Source organism: Orcinus orca, chromosome 13 (genome assembly GCF_937001465.1).
Source record: "Orcinus orca chromosome 13, mOrcOrc1.1, whole genome shotgun sequence".
Lineage (NCBI taxonomy): Eukaryota > Metazoa > Chordata > Mammalia > Artiodactyla > Delphinidae > Orcinus > Orcinus orca.
The window spans coordinates 78,689,635-78,705,416 of NC_064571.1; the positions used below are offsets into that span (position 1 = coordinate 78,689,635).

The 15,782-nt window shown below is 36.6% G+C and overlaps 1 protein-coding gene across 7 annotated transcripts in view; it reads left to right on the top strand.

Annotated features, from left to right (window-relative positions):
- Positions 1–15,782, top strand: part of SMC6 (structural maintenance of chromosomes 6) — a 76,482-nt gene that overhangs the window by 16,561 nt on the left and 44,139 nt on the right. For all 7 annotated transcript variants that reach the window (XR_004485937.2, XR_007470758.1, XR_004485939.2 and 4 more), the window contains exons 5-12: positions 2,684–2,820; positions 3,469–3,530; positions 6,627–6,707; positions 7,959–8,060; positions 11,698–11,817; positions 11,920–12,018; positions 15,229–15,375; positions 15,634–15,722. Coding sequence is in view for 4 of the 7 variants with exons in the window: in XM_033437411.2 (XP_033293302.1) it covers positions 2,684–2,820; positions 3,469–3,530; positions 6,627–6,707; positions 7,959–8,060; positions 11,698–11,817; positions 11,920–12,018; positions 15,229–15,375; positions 15,634–15,722 (837 nt within the window). In the remaining 3 variants the exon portion in view is untranslated. The remainder of the gene's footprint in view (positions 1–2,683; positions 2,821–3,468; positions 3,531–6,626; positions 6,708–7,958; positions 8,061–11,697; positions 11,818–11,919; positions 12,019–15,228; positions 15,376–15,633; positions 15,723–15,782) is intronic.

Sequence of the window (15,782 nt, forward strand, 5' to 3'; positions counted from 1 at the left end):
CTCTCTTCTCGCTAAAGGGTCTCTTTATTTACAGACACTGGGCTCTATGGCTGTTGACCCCAATTCAGCAGCAGTCACATTAGTAGGTGGGGAGACAGCAGTTAGTCTCAGCTCAGTTAGCCCTGTCTCCTTGTACAGATTTTTTGAGCAGTTGTTGGGAGGGTTTTTTTCGTAAGCTTTAATTTTTTTGAATAACTTGCCTTTCTTATATTTACTAAATTCATATAGCAGTAGGATACCAGTGCCTCCAAAGCTCTCACAATACTAAAGATAGCTTTCAAATGCAAGGAGTAGCTGGGAAGGAAATAACAAAGTAGATGTTTGCTAATCAAGGGAGATGTCACTTTCATTTTAAAATGTTTTCATGAGGTGCATTCACTTAATACTAGGTAATCGTACTAGTTAGTGCAATAAATATTGTTTGCTCCATGTTGTAGGCCAGCTGCCCTTCCCCTATCATATACTTTAGTTAATAGTTTTCAACCTTGGCTGTTCATTAGAATCAGCCCAGAAAGCTTTCAAAAATCTCATTGATTACAACTTTTCAGGAGCATGTCTGTCTTAATTAGGTATTTCTGTTTAAAAACACCCCCCCCCCCGCAAACATTCAGGGTAGCTTTAGAAGAGGAGATTTATCATAAAGATGCAGGGATATATATATATCTTGGAAACTTCAGTGAGGCAGCGTAATTGGATCTCATGAGTGACCAGAACTGAGAGACTCAGAACCAAAGATCTTCGGTCTCTAGGTCTTTCTTTTCTGTGTCTCTGGCTTTCTTTGTGTCTTTTGTCTCCAGGCCTCTGTCTCCCTTCCTTCCTTAGCCGGGTGTGTGCTGCGGGTGTGTGCTGCAGCAGAGCCGCAGCACCACCTCCCTGCCGCTCCTCAGCGGCTGCACTTCTGTGCTGTGCCCTCCTCCCTCCCTCTCCTGTGACAGGCATGCAGGTGTGTGAATGTGTTTCCCTCTCACTGCCTCTGGAGCGTGTGTGCTCTTTCTTATTCTTCAGGTCTTCGGTACTCTGTGTCTTCGTGGGCAGGCGTTTATGTCTTACTGTCTTGGTGTGTGGGGCTGCGCATGGAAGGAAGTGCTCTCGAGTTCTCTGTGTCTCTGATTCACAGCCAGTATCTGTGATTATGTGTCTCTGCCAGTCTGTCCAGGTGGTTTCCCAAGAGCTTATCTGCTCTGTGTTTCTGCTTCTCTCTGTCATCTCTGCAGGCTTTATACTTGTTCATCAGAATATAATGCCCCAAATTGGTTTCTCTAGTCCCAGAGGCCTCAGAACTTTGTATCTCCAAGGAATCACCACCTTTCCACTTGATGTGTCTTGATTCGAGTTTGTTTTAAAAACTTGTGGTTTTGAAATAATTTTAGATTTACGTAAGTATCGCAAAGATAGTACAGTTTCCTTACAGCCTGTACCCAGTTTCCCTGAATGTTGTCATCTTAAACAACTGAGGCACTTTTCATCGGAGCTACGCGGTTAACACCGGTACAATATTATTCACTAAAGTACAGCCCTTACTTGGATTTTACTAGTTTTTCTTAATTTGAATTTTTAAAGAAGGGAATGTGGCGCAGTTAGCGTTCACTTTCTATATTTAGCCCAATCTGTGGAGGCAGGGATGGGGGCTGATAACGGCTGCTAAGCCATCTTTCTATGAGGGCACTTGCACAGAAGTACGGGGGCACAAGAGCTGAGCACGCTTCAGGGTGTCTACCAAGTGTAAGTTAACAGTGAAATTCATCTTGAGTATTTTTACCTACATTTCCTGCAAATAGGAACAATTTTGGGGTATGATTACTCCAAATTGATGAAAACAAGTTTATTCTGTTAAATATATCATTTAATTACCAATTAAAGCAATTTTGCATTAAAGGACTTTAGCATTTTTGGCAGATATTTATATTAACCAGAGGAAGTATTATCTGCTTTTATGTTTAAGGAAATTATAAGTATGTATTTATTAATGCCCTTCATTAATTTTTTAAAAATTTTTCTACAAAGTCTTATTTGAACAGAAGTTAGAGTAGAAAAATAAAGATGAATTCTTCCCCCCCCATAATATGTTAAAATATACATGGCTGTAAATGCTTCAGACGTCTTTAAAACTTTAAAAATGTTTATTTTGTAATACCAATAAAATTTTTAAGAAGCTTTGAGATTTAGTTTACATCTCTTGATATCAAATACTTAAGCATTTTTTTTATTGCCAAGTAATAGAAGAATTCAAGTTGTTTCCCTTGATTCTGATTTTCTTAGAAAATGCATAACTTCACTTTAATTCTTACTGCATCTTTCTTAGAGGCCTGCTGTCAGGATGATGCTTTATTATATAATTTAGCATAGTCAGGCAGTGTAATATTGGTTATACATAGCGGTTGGGAAAATGTGTAACTTATCCACATGATGTGAAACAACTGAAACTTAAATGGATTCTGTGCAAATGTATTTCTGTTATGGATAAAGTAGTCAATTATTTTTTATAAAGTTTCTCTTCTTCTCAACTTTGTTCCTTGGTATCTTTAACATTATTCTGTAGTAGCCTGTCAGCCATCAACTGCTGGTATAAAGCTGCTTTTCAAATGAATTAGCCAAATTTCTTGGAGGTTTTTAAAATTATGGTAACCTAGTGTTATAATTGCCCTGTACCTTCATGTGACTTAGCTTAACCTTATTGCTTTAGCTCAGCAGATATCTCAATAACGTTAAGGAACAGAGGGGATGATGCCTATAGAGCCAGTGTGTACGGTGACTCTATAATTGTGCAACAGCACATCAGCATGGATGGAAGTCGATCTTATAAACTGAAAAGTGAAACAGGTTTGCTATGAATTTCTCTTTATTTCATATAAAGTATTAGTAAACATCCAGTTAAAAAGAGTTAAGTGATTGTGCTGGTATCATTGAGAGGACACTTCTCATCTCTTGAAACTGCTTTCTTGCAAGAGGATTGGTTGGTTTCATGTATGTATACACACACGTATATATCCGTACATAGTTGTTTTACCACAGGGCATTCTACAGCAAAAGCATGATTAGCAGAATTTGGGTCTGTTTGAAGCAGGCTGTGATAAGTCATTTTGATCTCACTTGTAGACTTCTTTTCACCCCCATAGTTTCTGTCACATGTGGAAGGAGAAAGTTAGCCAAAAGTAGAAAAAGACATAACGGAAGAGGAGGTGGGTGTGGAGAGTTACTAAAGAGACAGATGAGAAGGAAAAGGAAATGTTTAGCTATAGGAAGAAGAGAAGTACCTGCCACTGCATTTGTGTGCTTCTGCCTCCTGCGTACTTGTGTCATAACAAGTGTGTCACCCCAGTTCATTCAGATGTGTGTATGTGCAGTGGTACCTTTCTTGATGACATCAGGAAAACTAGTTAACATTTATGTTTATAAATAATTGCTCATTTTTAAAAACGTATTATTGCCCTAGAAACAGTCTGGTCATTTTGTGTTTCTCATAACTAGGCGCCTTGGTTTCCACTAGGAAAGAAGAACTAATTGGAATTCTTGATCATTTTAACATACAGGTAATTGCTAAATTTGTGTTTCAGATTAATAAATACAACTGGTTACTTTTTTATGTGGTTTCATTTGTGGTGTGGAAAGAATTTAAATGGCCTCATATAAGTAAATTGACCACAGGACAAATATATTTAACTATGCTTAGTGAAGTTCCTTAAGGCTTCCTAATTCAACAGGAACTTTCAATATATAATATAACATCTTTAATTTGACAGAACACACAAGAATATCTTGTCTATACTAGTATGTGCCAAAAGTTATGTTAATCAAATTTATGTTATAAAGTTTCTTTGCTTTCTGCTGTCCAAGTCAGAATAGCATCATAGTTTCCTAAACTCAGTTGCTAAATTTTTGTAGAAAGGAAGTTTATTCTAGCCATATAAAGAAAGCATTTCTTTATGTATTTTGGAGTTATTTCATCATACCTATAGGAGACAAGACTTGATTCCATTCTGCTAAGATACTTTGACTGAATAATTGGAAATGGGGCTCATATAGTCCTATAACATTAGCACTGGAGTTGTCTTTGGAGGTCATCTAATCTGGACCCTTTATTTTGTAGGTGAGAAACTGGGAGCCAGCAAAAGTAAACTTGCACTTACAGTTGTCTAGGTGTGGGTACTGGTTGAGCCTGCCTTGGGATCCAGACATCCCTGTTCCATTCTAATGCTCTACCCATTGTATCACCCTGCCTTATTCCAGGATTAAGAACACCAAGAGTAGTCACCAAGGAAAAAGAATAATTATGATTATGGGTCTCTTTCCCAGTTTGGTTTAGAACAGGTTGTCCAGAAAAACTTTCTGTAATGGTACAAATATTCTGTATTATGGTGTCCAATGGGGTGGCCACTAGCCACTTGAGCACCTGAAATGTGTGACTGAGAAATCAAATGTTTTATTGTATTTTACGTAAGTGTCAAATGCTGCATGTGGCTAGTAGCTTGCATATTGGGCAGCACAGGTTCAGAAAAATAATTAGTAAAATCTGGAGAAAAGCAGATACAGCAAATAAATTTGAGACTAGAACACAGGTCAATTTGTTAAGCAAAATCAGGAAAACCAAAAGTTACAGTGTATGGATTCACAGGTGTTGGGAAAGTCTCGAAGGGCATCCAGTGTAGTATCACACTGCATGCTTACCCTGTACGCAGTCTCCACCAGATGTTCCTTCAGCGGGTACTTGAGTGGGTAGTAGTGGGGAAATGACGTCTGCCTGAGGCTGCTGATTCCGTCTGTAGGTGGCTGTGTTTATTAGAAAGTTGTTGTTAATGGGAAAAGTTGAATAAAGTCAGTTTCTCTAAGCTCCCACTTCCTTGGGGAATATAAAATATGTTTCTTTTCTTTTGAAATATTTGAAGATTGTTATCATAACTCCATTAGTCCTCTTCTTGTACAATTCAGTTAACTAAAGGTTCAAGTTCATTGATCAAAATATGAAAGGTCTAGAGCTACACTTACTGAGTAACCACTAACCACGTATGATGGGTATTGAGCCCTCAGAATGTGGGTAGTCCAGATGGAGGTGTGCTCTAGTATGAAGTGCACCCTGGAGGTTGAAGACTTAATGCAAAGGAGTAACTCAGTTTTCATACTAATTACATGTTAAAGTGATAATATTTTAGATATATTAGATTAAAAATATAATACTAAAATTAATTTCACCTGTCTCTTTCTATCTTTTTAATGTAGCTACTAGAAAACTTAATTATATGTGTGGTTTGCATTACATTTCCATTGGACAGTGCTGGCCTAGAATTACCAGGAGGAAGGAGAGTGTTTAATGTCTTTAAGTACCTGATTATATTTGTCCCCTGTGCCTCTTCTTACTTTTTCTCTGAAGTTTACTTGTGTGTGCTTGCCTTTTGCTTACTCCAGGGTCTTGATGGGTAAAGATGCCAGATTTTTAAATAATCTCGGGAGTAGTATAGAAACGAGGAGCCCCATTTCAGAGGCTGTAGAAAAAAGAATATGAACTTTGGTGAAGCTGTTAATCCACAGCTGGTGATAAAATGTCTGTCATTAAAGCTAGTGCATTAGGTCTTAGTTTTAAGAAGTCAGATACTGTGTGCAATTAAGATACCACACAGACCTTGTTAAAAAAAATACGTGGCAATCAGCTTCTGGTCTGAGAAAAAGGTGATATGTAGAGGTGTCTTTATAACTGCATAAATGTTTTTTATCATCTTAGAAGATAAGACCCAAAATCCTGCTTAACAGAAAGGTTTTCACCAGTGGTATACTAAATAAAGTACAATCAGTATTGTACAGATGGTAAATGAAGGAGTTAAGCACTTTTTCCTTTATAGTGGTCCTTCCTGTTCTATACCTTATAAACAAGATTATTTTCTAACATATAAATTACTTTGTTATTAACACCAAAGATATAAATGAGAAATGAACTTGAATCTTTTTGAAACAAGTTGAATTAAAAAAAATTTTTTTTTCAACTCCACTTTGAACTGTTATTATATTGTTATTTTAACTGTACTTTAATTTGTTAGCCAGAGGTAGTTTAATTCAAGTAATGGCTTATTTAAAATGACTTCTCCTTCAAAAGATAGAAATGATCCCAGTGTTTCCATTTGTTTTACGGTATCCTCATGAAGAAATGACAGGATATAGGAACTCTGAAGAACTGCTGTACAAAAAATAAACAATACTCGTCATTATAGTTCTGATTAGAAGTGACTGAGTTGGACTTCTTGTGTTTAGTTGGAGGAAATAACTAACTTGCCTGCGGCTACATAGGAGGTTCAGACAGAGCCAACTAAGAACCCAAGTCAGCTGACTCTCATGCTAGAGCTCTTCCAGCTCTGTGGTCTGATGATTAACCAGTAGCATAGGAGTGGTACTCTACAAAACCAGTGAAAGGAATGAAAACGTGCTAAAAAAACACACTTCTTTAGAAAGTTCTTGTGCTTGTGCCCTCATGTAATGGCAGAATATTTAATTTTGGCTGTAGTACTGATATTTATTTTAATATAATGAAATTTTGAAATATTTTCTCTCAGGTCACTTGTAATGGATATTTTAGTTCATTTCTCTTAAGGAATTAAAATGAAATATTTAAAGATAATCATTTCTTTGTTTGTTTGTTTCAGGTAGATAATCCAGTTTCTGTCTTAACGCAAGAGATGAGCAAGCAGTTCTTGCAGTCTAAAAATGAGGGAGACAAATACAAAGTAAGATGCACCAAAGTAAACATAAACCTAACCAAAAAGAATACATTTATAGATTAGGCATCTATACTGAACATTAATCTTGGTCACATAGTAAATATCGAGGATTTTTTTAAGTCACTATTTAGAGTAATATTGTAGGACTAATTTAGGAACTTGTTAAGTAAGATGGAAGTATAATTTTCTTGGTAAAACCTTGCTTTAACTTCTTTGCTTTTAATTCTGAAAGAGAATGAATTCCAAAATTTATCTTTATGGAAATACAAGGGAATGATTGCCCAAACATACATAATCACTTTTAAACGTTAGATTATTTTAATCTTTTTAAAAAATTAATTTATATATTTATTTTTGGCTGCGTTGGGTCTTTGTTGCTGCACGCGGGCTTTCTCTAGTTGCAGCTAGTGAGGGGTTACTCTTTTAGTTGTGGCGAGTGAGGGGCTACTCTTTGTTGTGGTGCGTGGGCTTCTCATTGTGGTGGCTTCTCTTGTTGCAGAGCACGGGCTCTAGGTGCGTGAGCTTCAGTATTTCTGGCACGCGGGCTCAGTAGTTGTGGCTCGCGGGCTCTAGAGCACAGGCTCAGTACTTGTGGCGTGCGGGCGTAGTTGCTCCGCGGCATGTGGGATCTTCCCGGACCAGGGCTCGAACCCGTGTTCCCTGCATTGGCAGGCGTATTCTTAACCAGTGCGCCACCAGGGAAGCCCCTATTTAAAACTTTTAAAAAAGCCAACAAAATATATGACTACTACTACAGCTTACAGTGTGACTTTTGAATGGGTTTTGGTATTCCCTATGCTAAAAAATTATGATGCATTAAGATCAAGGATACTGGGACATCCCTGGTGGCACAGTGGTTAAGAATCCACCTGCCAATGCAGGGGATATGGGTTCGAGCCCTGGTCCAGGAAGATCCCACGTGGCGCGGAGCAACTAAGCCCGCGCACCACAACTACTGAGCCCGCATGCCAGAACCACTGAAGTCCGTGTGCCTAGAGCCCGTGCTCTGCAACAAGAGAAGCCACCATAATGAGAAACCTGCACACTGCAATGAAGAGTAGCTCCTGCTCTCCACAATTAGAGAAAGTCCGCGTGCAGCAACGGAGACCCAATGTATTTATTTACTTGCTTAAGTATGTTTTTAATGTCTTTTTACATAATTGGTCTAAAAGTTTTTAGAGAACAAATTCTTCTTTTTTTCATAGTCCCGTGGAAGTTTACCAACTCCTAATTGTGTTTTTCTTGTTGTTGATATAGTTCTTTATGAAAGCAACCCAACTGGAACAAATGAAGGAGGATTATTCATACATCATGGAAACCAAAGAAAGAACAAAGGAGCAGATAAATCAAGGAGAAGAGGTTTGTAAACACTTAATGCAGTTATTTTAGAGATCAGTCAAATTCCTATAGTACTGGGCTTCCCTGGTGGCGCAGTGGTTGAGAGTCTGCCTGCCGATGCAGGGGACACGGGTTCGTGCCCCGGTCTGGGAAGATCCCACATGCCATGGAGCGGCTGGGCCCGTGAGCCATGGCCGCTGAGCCTGCGCGTCCAGAGCCTATGCTCCACAACGGGAGAGGCCACAACAGTGAGAAGCCTGTGTACCACAAAAAAAAAAAAAAAAAAAAAATTCCTATAGTACTTATCAGGTAAATGGTACTGTAAAATTACATACCTACATATCTATATATGTATATCTATATAAAACTAGTAACATTTTTATAGTACTCTATCAACCATAACAAGTGTGATTTTGTACATTCAGGGTATTTATTAGCCTTTACTTTTTTGTTTTATAATAATGGGTATGTCCATGTCTTAATTCTTCTATGAGGCTATAAAGTAGAGGACAGGGTAGTATCTAACATACTTATCCCTTAGTTCCACAATAAGATATCACTGATTCCCACTCGGAAGTAGTTTAAAAACTATATTTCTTTTGATGGGAAAATAAGCACAAGCCTCAAGTTGGTATTAAACATAATATGCATTTATCATTATATACAATAGATAACTCTTTCATTACACTGGTAGAATGTTAGCATTCTTTAAGCACTGATAGCTTGGTAGCAGCTGTCCCATCAGTGTTCACCAGCTTGGCAGCCATGCGAATGTGCTTGAATTTGAAATCACTCGAGCCAATGTGACTTTCTTACTTAGGTTTGTTTTTACATCTGCTGTAGTTTGTTCTTGTACTTTCTTCTTCTGATTCTTGAAGAGCAAACCTTTGTTTGATAATCAGAGATCTCAGAGTTATAAGGCTTTATGTTTCAGCTGTTCATCCAGTACATTAAGTCCCACCAATTTTTGTATGATTCTGTATCTTTTTCTTTTGTCCCTTAATCAGTTTTATACAGTTAGTTGCTTTCAGCAACTTTTTAGCATGTTCTTTTGAGATAGAATTGTATTAATGATTGACCCAAGTCAACTTTATTAGATGTTACACTGACCTTTTTACGTCAAGTTTTTGAGGCATACATATTTAAGACTGGGTTTATAGTTACATGGTTCATTAAGTGAAAACTGAAAAAGCAAAGATGAGTATATTTATTTTTAATCCCCACATTATTTCTTCAAACCTGCGGTATGTGATAGTGTGCAAGGATGTACTATAAACCACAGAATTGATAATGGAGTATCAGTGTTATTGGAATGTCAGTGTTATTATTGTGGAAAGGAAATATTGTATATTCAAGCAAATGTACATAGTATATATTAACATCTATTATTTTAAAAACAATAAATCAGGACTTTGAAGAAATTTGTTTGCTTCAGACAGCTTGGTGTTTAAATACCCACTTTCTTCATGGTATACTTTGTCATAAGCGATTGAAGATACTTTGTTTATGAAGTTTAAGAAGCACATCCCTATATCATGTATCAGAGTTGCTTAGCATAATATGCACTTAATATGAAATTTCTTCCTAATTAATTAAATGCACTATATTCTCAAAATAAGCTCTGGATTTGAATAGTTTAATCTTTAAGAAGTAGAATGTGACCTAACACAACATTGTAAATCAACAATACTTCAATAGAAATTTAAAAAACAAACAAACAAAAAAACCCCAAGCCAACAAAAAAGGATACAGTGGGAGATACAAATGAAAAAGTCAAAAAAAAGAAATAGAATGTGAAGATTAGAAACTGGAAGTCATTCAGCCATCAAATATTAAGTTCCTACCATGTGCCTGCTAGCATTGGGCTTTGGTCATGACCATATAATGGCAAATACATACCAGGATTCTTGGGGTCGTACACCTAACTATTCAGCAGAAAGCAGATGGTAGATAATTGACTATGGTGAGCACTACTAAAGGAGTTCAAGATTAGTTTGTGCAAAAGCACTTAATAGGATACTGGCAACAGGGGTTAGGGACAAGGCAGGGGCAGTGGGAGAGGTACAGCCGTTAAGTAAGTAATGTCTAAGGTAAGAACTGAAGGGTGAATAATACCAGGCAAAGGATGGTGAGAGTGAGGAAGTGTGTTCCAAGAAATAAGCATGGATGGAGTCTTGGGCAAGAGAGCATGTGGTGGTTTTAAACAGCTGAAAGAATTCTACATTGTCTAAAGTAGAGAACACAAGCATGAGAGTTAAGAGGCCAGATTGTGGAAGACCCTGTAGAACTTAAGGGCAGTACAACACATGGAAATGGATGGCTTGATTAAATGTATATTTTTAGTAGATCACTCTGCTGCAGAAGAGAGTGAACTGCTGTAAGGAAAGAAACAGAGAGATCAATAAGGAAGGTATTACCGTTGTTCAAACAGATGATGATGATGTAAGTTAGGGTAGTGGCAGTGGTAGTGTAGAGAAGAGCTTTGAAATGGTTTGGGCCAATGCTCTGTGGACATGTAGGGTGGTGGTGAAAACAGAAGCCAGATTTGTGGGGCTGAAAACCAGAGAGAGAATTGAAGAGCTAGAGATAATTTTCATGAAACTTGGGTGGAAAGGGAAGATGGCTTTTAGAGGAAGAGGTGGTATCCAGGGGTGGATATTGGTGGTTTTGTTTGTAAATTGGAAAGATAAGTAAGTAAAGTTTTAAATGTGATCATGGAAAGGAGTCAGTGAGGAGGATTAAGTGGAAAAAAGATGAAAAAGATGGGATGAAAAATCAACTACTTTAGACCTCTTGAGAAGGCAGAAGGGGGGTGAGTAGGATGTCAGTAAGAGATAGGGACTGGACTTAAGTACAGTGAAGCCACCTCTTCCGTTTTAGCAGGAGGAAAAGACTGCTTTAGGTTTACATATAAGGTTGTTGAACACTGGAGATGGTTTCTTTCTGATAGCTTCTGAATTCTGTGAAATAGGCATCAGGGAGAATGAGTAAGGGATTAGGGTGGCAGTTATATGAGGTTTGAAGAGAGTGATGATGGATTGAAATAATCCTGAAGAATGGGAAAGTGACTTGGATAGGGAAACACACTAAGATCCATAGTGAAGACCCTAGTTGAACATGGAAACCATGAATGAAGAGGAGAGGCTGTCAACCCAGGTGTGCAGCTTTAGAAGCTGTTCATACGTCACTAGAGTTGGTTTTTGCTTTACTGATTAATTATTAAGAGAAAACTTGGATAAGAAAAAATGTAACATTTGATTTTTAGAAATAAATTCCTTTTGAGCCTTCCATTATCATTGGAATGGATCCTGGGTATACTTCGCCCAGGAGAATAGTCCAGTCTGTCTATCAGGTAGGGAATTGATAGAAACTGAGTTTTGTCTATACTTGTGTGGTCTTGAAACTTTTATTCCTTTGCTCTTCTTCATTTGAAGAGTATCTGGTCATTTTTATAGTGCAGAAATTAACAAAGTGATTGTACTTAATAAAAGTATACCAAAGAACGAAAAATATTTTTATTTTTGTTTTAATTAAAGAAGTCATTTCCTAGCACATCTTTTTCAGTATTTGTTTAGGCAGTATTCAGAAGAAATACATTTGCGGAAAGTCTTGTCTCTTCAATGTTGTTAAGAAATATATTCTTTTTTCTTTTTTTAAGCGACTTACTGAACTAAAGCGCCAGTGTTTGGAGAAAGAAGAACGTTTTCAGAGTATTGCTGGCTTAAGTACAATGAAGACCAATCTGGAATACTTGAAACATGAAATGGCTTGGGCAGTGGTAATTTTCACTTAATTACCTATTCACACATATTTGTAATATACAGAATATACTTGGTTGTGGTTAGTCTTATATGTGACTTGCTATATAATTTCTTTTTAGGTCAATGAAATTGAAAAACAACTGAATGCTATCAGAGACAACATCAAAATTGGAGAAGATCGTGCTGCTAGACTTGAGAGGAAAACGGAAGAACAGCAGGTAATTATATTTTTTTTATACAGAGGTAGAAGTTGATTGAGGGGTAAGTAAAGGGAGTCATTTTCTGTTGCGGGTTTCCACATGGACCTTTGTAGCACAGAGCAGCCCTGCTCTTTGTATTTACCTTGCCATTCTCTTGTTAACAGCTTTATTGAGATATGATTCCTATACCATACAATCCACCCATTTAAAATTTACAGTTCATTGTTTCTTTTGTATATTCACAGGGTTGTACAGCCACCACTGTGGAATTTCTCTGCCGTCGTGCTGGAAGTAGATCTCCTAGCCTTTTCTTTCTTTATAGGAGCCCCAGTGTACTCAGTGTGACTGACTTACATCTTAGTATTTTGTTCTACTTAGCTTACGAGCTTCTAGCTCCCAGGCTTAGTTGTAGTACAGGGTGTAATCTTTCCCACCTTACTTTTTCCTGTCTACCCCTGAGATAAGCAGGGCAGTCTTTTTCCTTTTAAGGGTTATAACATTAATCCGTGAAAGGTAATAGATGAATGTGTAAAAGTAACAGAAATGGTGAAGACAGTACATTTACTTAGTGATCTCTGGGCTGAATTTCTTACATTCCCTCTTCAGGTAGTAAATGGAAATTCAACCCCACCCACCTCTCTCACCTTAGATTTTCATTTCTGAGAGAATATTCTGAAATTTTCATTCAATTCTTCTCAGCTTCATTTCTTAGCTTGTCATAGGGGAAGACCTTGTTGCTTTCCTCTTTAGATATTCCCCAGTCTAAAAGTGAAATCCAGTCTTAGTAATAAACACTCATTTTTTTTTTCAAGTGGGGAAAGGGAAATCTTGAGGTTGGATGATATTTAGTTCTGTGGCTATTTGCTCTACTTAAGTATTTGGCCATGCTATGTAGTAAATGGTAAATTTCTGGAGGGTTTGGACTATCTTATATTTATAGCCTTCCCACCATATCTTACATAAAACCTTTCACATAGTATATGCTTGTTTATTGATTATAGAATAACTATTGAAGGGAAGGTTTCTGAAGAAACAGTGTCTAAAGCAGACTTTAAACTTGTATTAACCTAATTTAAACTGAAGATAGATGAATTATATTTAGTTTGTAAAGCACCTAGACCAACTTCAATTTTTATAAAAAACATAGAGATTATACTACTGATGTCTTAATAACAGAACTACGCTACCATTCTATATAATGTTTCCTAAATAGACTACATATTGACAATTCCCTAATCTGTATCTCCTAACCAAACTTTTATCCTGAGCACTTGGTTCAAATATTTGTCTTCCCATCTTTACCTAAATGTTCCAGACACTTCAGACTTAGCATTTCTACTGGAATAGCTGTGACAGGGACTTTATAGCCCACAAAGCCTGAAGTATACACTATCTGGCTCTTTCTAGAAAAAATTTGCTGATCTCTGATCTAAATAGTTCTCATATTTTTCCCTTCTAATCTATTCCTGTTTTCAGTGCGACATTTTGGTCCCTAATTATTTTTGTCCCAGAACATTACATTAACTTCTTACTGACCTCATTTCCTTTAATTTTTCCCTTTACCTTGCCTTCCATGTGCTTCCAAAGTGGTTGTACGTATAGATTTACATATAGTTTCATTATAGATTTACATATAGTTTGGTATCTTGTTTCCCTGTTGTCTAGAGGTTTAAGTTGTAAGCTGATCATGGAATTCAAAGCCCTTCTACCCCTTCATCTCATCTCCCACCACTACCCTCTCAGTTCAAGCTCCAGAAATAATTTTAATTCCTCAAATGGTTTTAATGCCTTTCCACATGCTTTTCTAACTCCCTGTAACACCTTTCCCCAGCTTTTTTCCTGGTACATTTTGAGTAATCTTCCAAGTTTCAGCTCAAATGCTTCTTTGAAGGCATCCCTAACTTTTTCTGACAGACCTATAAATTCTTCCTCGTGCTTTCACAATTACAAATATACATACCCTACTTAAGCATTATTGCATCCAAACTGCATGATCTATTTGCATGTTTGTTTCTCTGCTAAACTGTGTCTGTCTCCCTTTAATTGTGTTACTTGAAGACAGTTGTTACTATATCTTTGTATCCCCAGAAGATAGCACATTTATTGGAAAGCTAAATGTGAAATTAAAATATATTTTAGCATTTCAAATTATTAGAGAAATGCAAATCAAAACTACAATGAGGTATCACCTCACACCAGTCAGAATGGCCATCATCAAAAAGTCTACAAATAATAGATGCTGGAGAAGGTGTGGAGAAAAGGGAACCCTCCTGCACTGTTGGTGGGAATGTAAATTGGTGCAGCCACTATGGAGAACAGTATGGAGGTTCCTTAAAAAACTAAAAATAGAGTTACCATACGACCCAGCAATCCCACTCCTAGGCATATATCAAAAAAAGATGAAAACTCTAATTAAAAAAGATACATGCACCTCAGTGTTCATAGCAGCACTATTTATAATAGCCAAGATATGGAAGCAGCCTAAGTGTCCATCATCAGATGAATGGATAAAGAAGATGTGGTACACACACACAGACACACACACACACACACACACAGACACACACACACACACACACACACACTGGAATATTACTCTGCCATAAAAATAATGAGAGAACTGCCATTTGCAGCAACATCGGTGGACCTAGAGATTATCGTACTAGGTGAAGTAAGTCAGACAGAGAAAGACAAATATTACATGATATCACTTATATGTGGAATCTAAAAAATGATACAAATGAACTTATTAACAAAACAGAAACAGCCTCACAGACATAGAAGGCAAATTTATGGTTACGAAAGGGGCAAGGGGTGAAGGGTAAATTAGGAGTATGGGTTTAATGTATACACACCACTATATATAAAATAAACAACAAGGGCTTACTGTATAGTACAGGGAACCTATATTCAATATCTTGTAATAACCTATAATGGAAAAGAATCTGAAAAAGATAGATACATAGATATGTACCTGTCTATATATATCTATGTATATGTATAACTGAATCACTTTGCTATACACCTGAAACTAACATAATATTGTAAATCAACAATATTTCAATTAAAAAAATACATATTTAACACTTTATATAATTATGTTTGTTTACCTAATGTTAGAGCAAAATTAAGTTTATTTGAAATGTGAACCATATACAATTATATTTTTATTTTTTCTGTTTATTGGAGAAAAATAAAATATCCTCCAACGATGTTATTTTCTTAAAGGTCAGACTTAATGAAGCAGAAAAAAAGTACAAGGATATTCAAGATAAACTAGAAAAGATTAGTCAAGAGACAAATGCACGAGCACCAGAATGTATGGCATTGAAAGCAGATCTTACTTCTAAGAAAAGGGCCTATAATGAAGCTGAGGTGAGAGAACTTTTCCAGTATTAAAAATTACATATCAACTATAAATACTGTTCATTTATTTTTAAAAGTAGAGGTTTTTGTAATTGTGTTGCTTTCAGACTTTAAAAAATACAATGATTTCATATGGCCATATATGTATGTTGTTTTAAAAATATATTTCTGCATATATTCACCCTCTGATTTGACGATTTGGCAAAAGTGGTCTTGAATGGGGTATTTGTTTTTCATTTTACTAAAGTATGTCTGATTTTTTTTTAGGTTTTATACAACCATTCCCTAAACGAGTATAGAGCATTAAAGAAAGATGATGAGCAGCTTTGCAAAAGAATTGAAGAACTGAGAAAAAGGTAAGATAGTTACTTTGCAATTTTCATAGTTATTTCATTTTGTAATAAAGTAATCCAGGT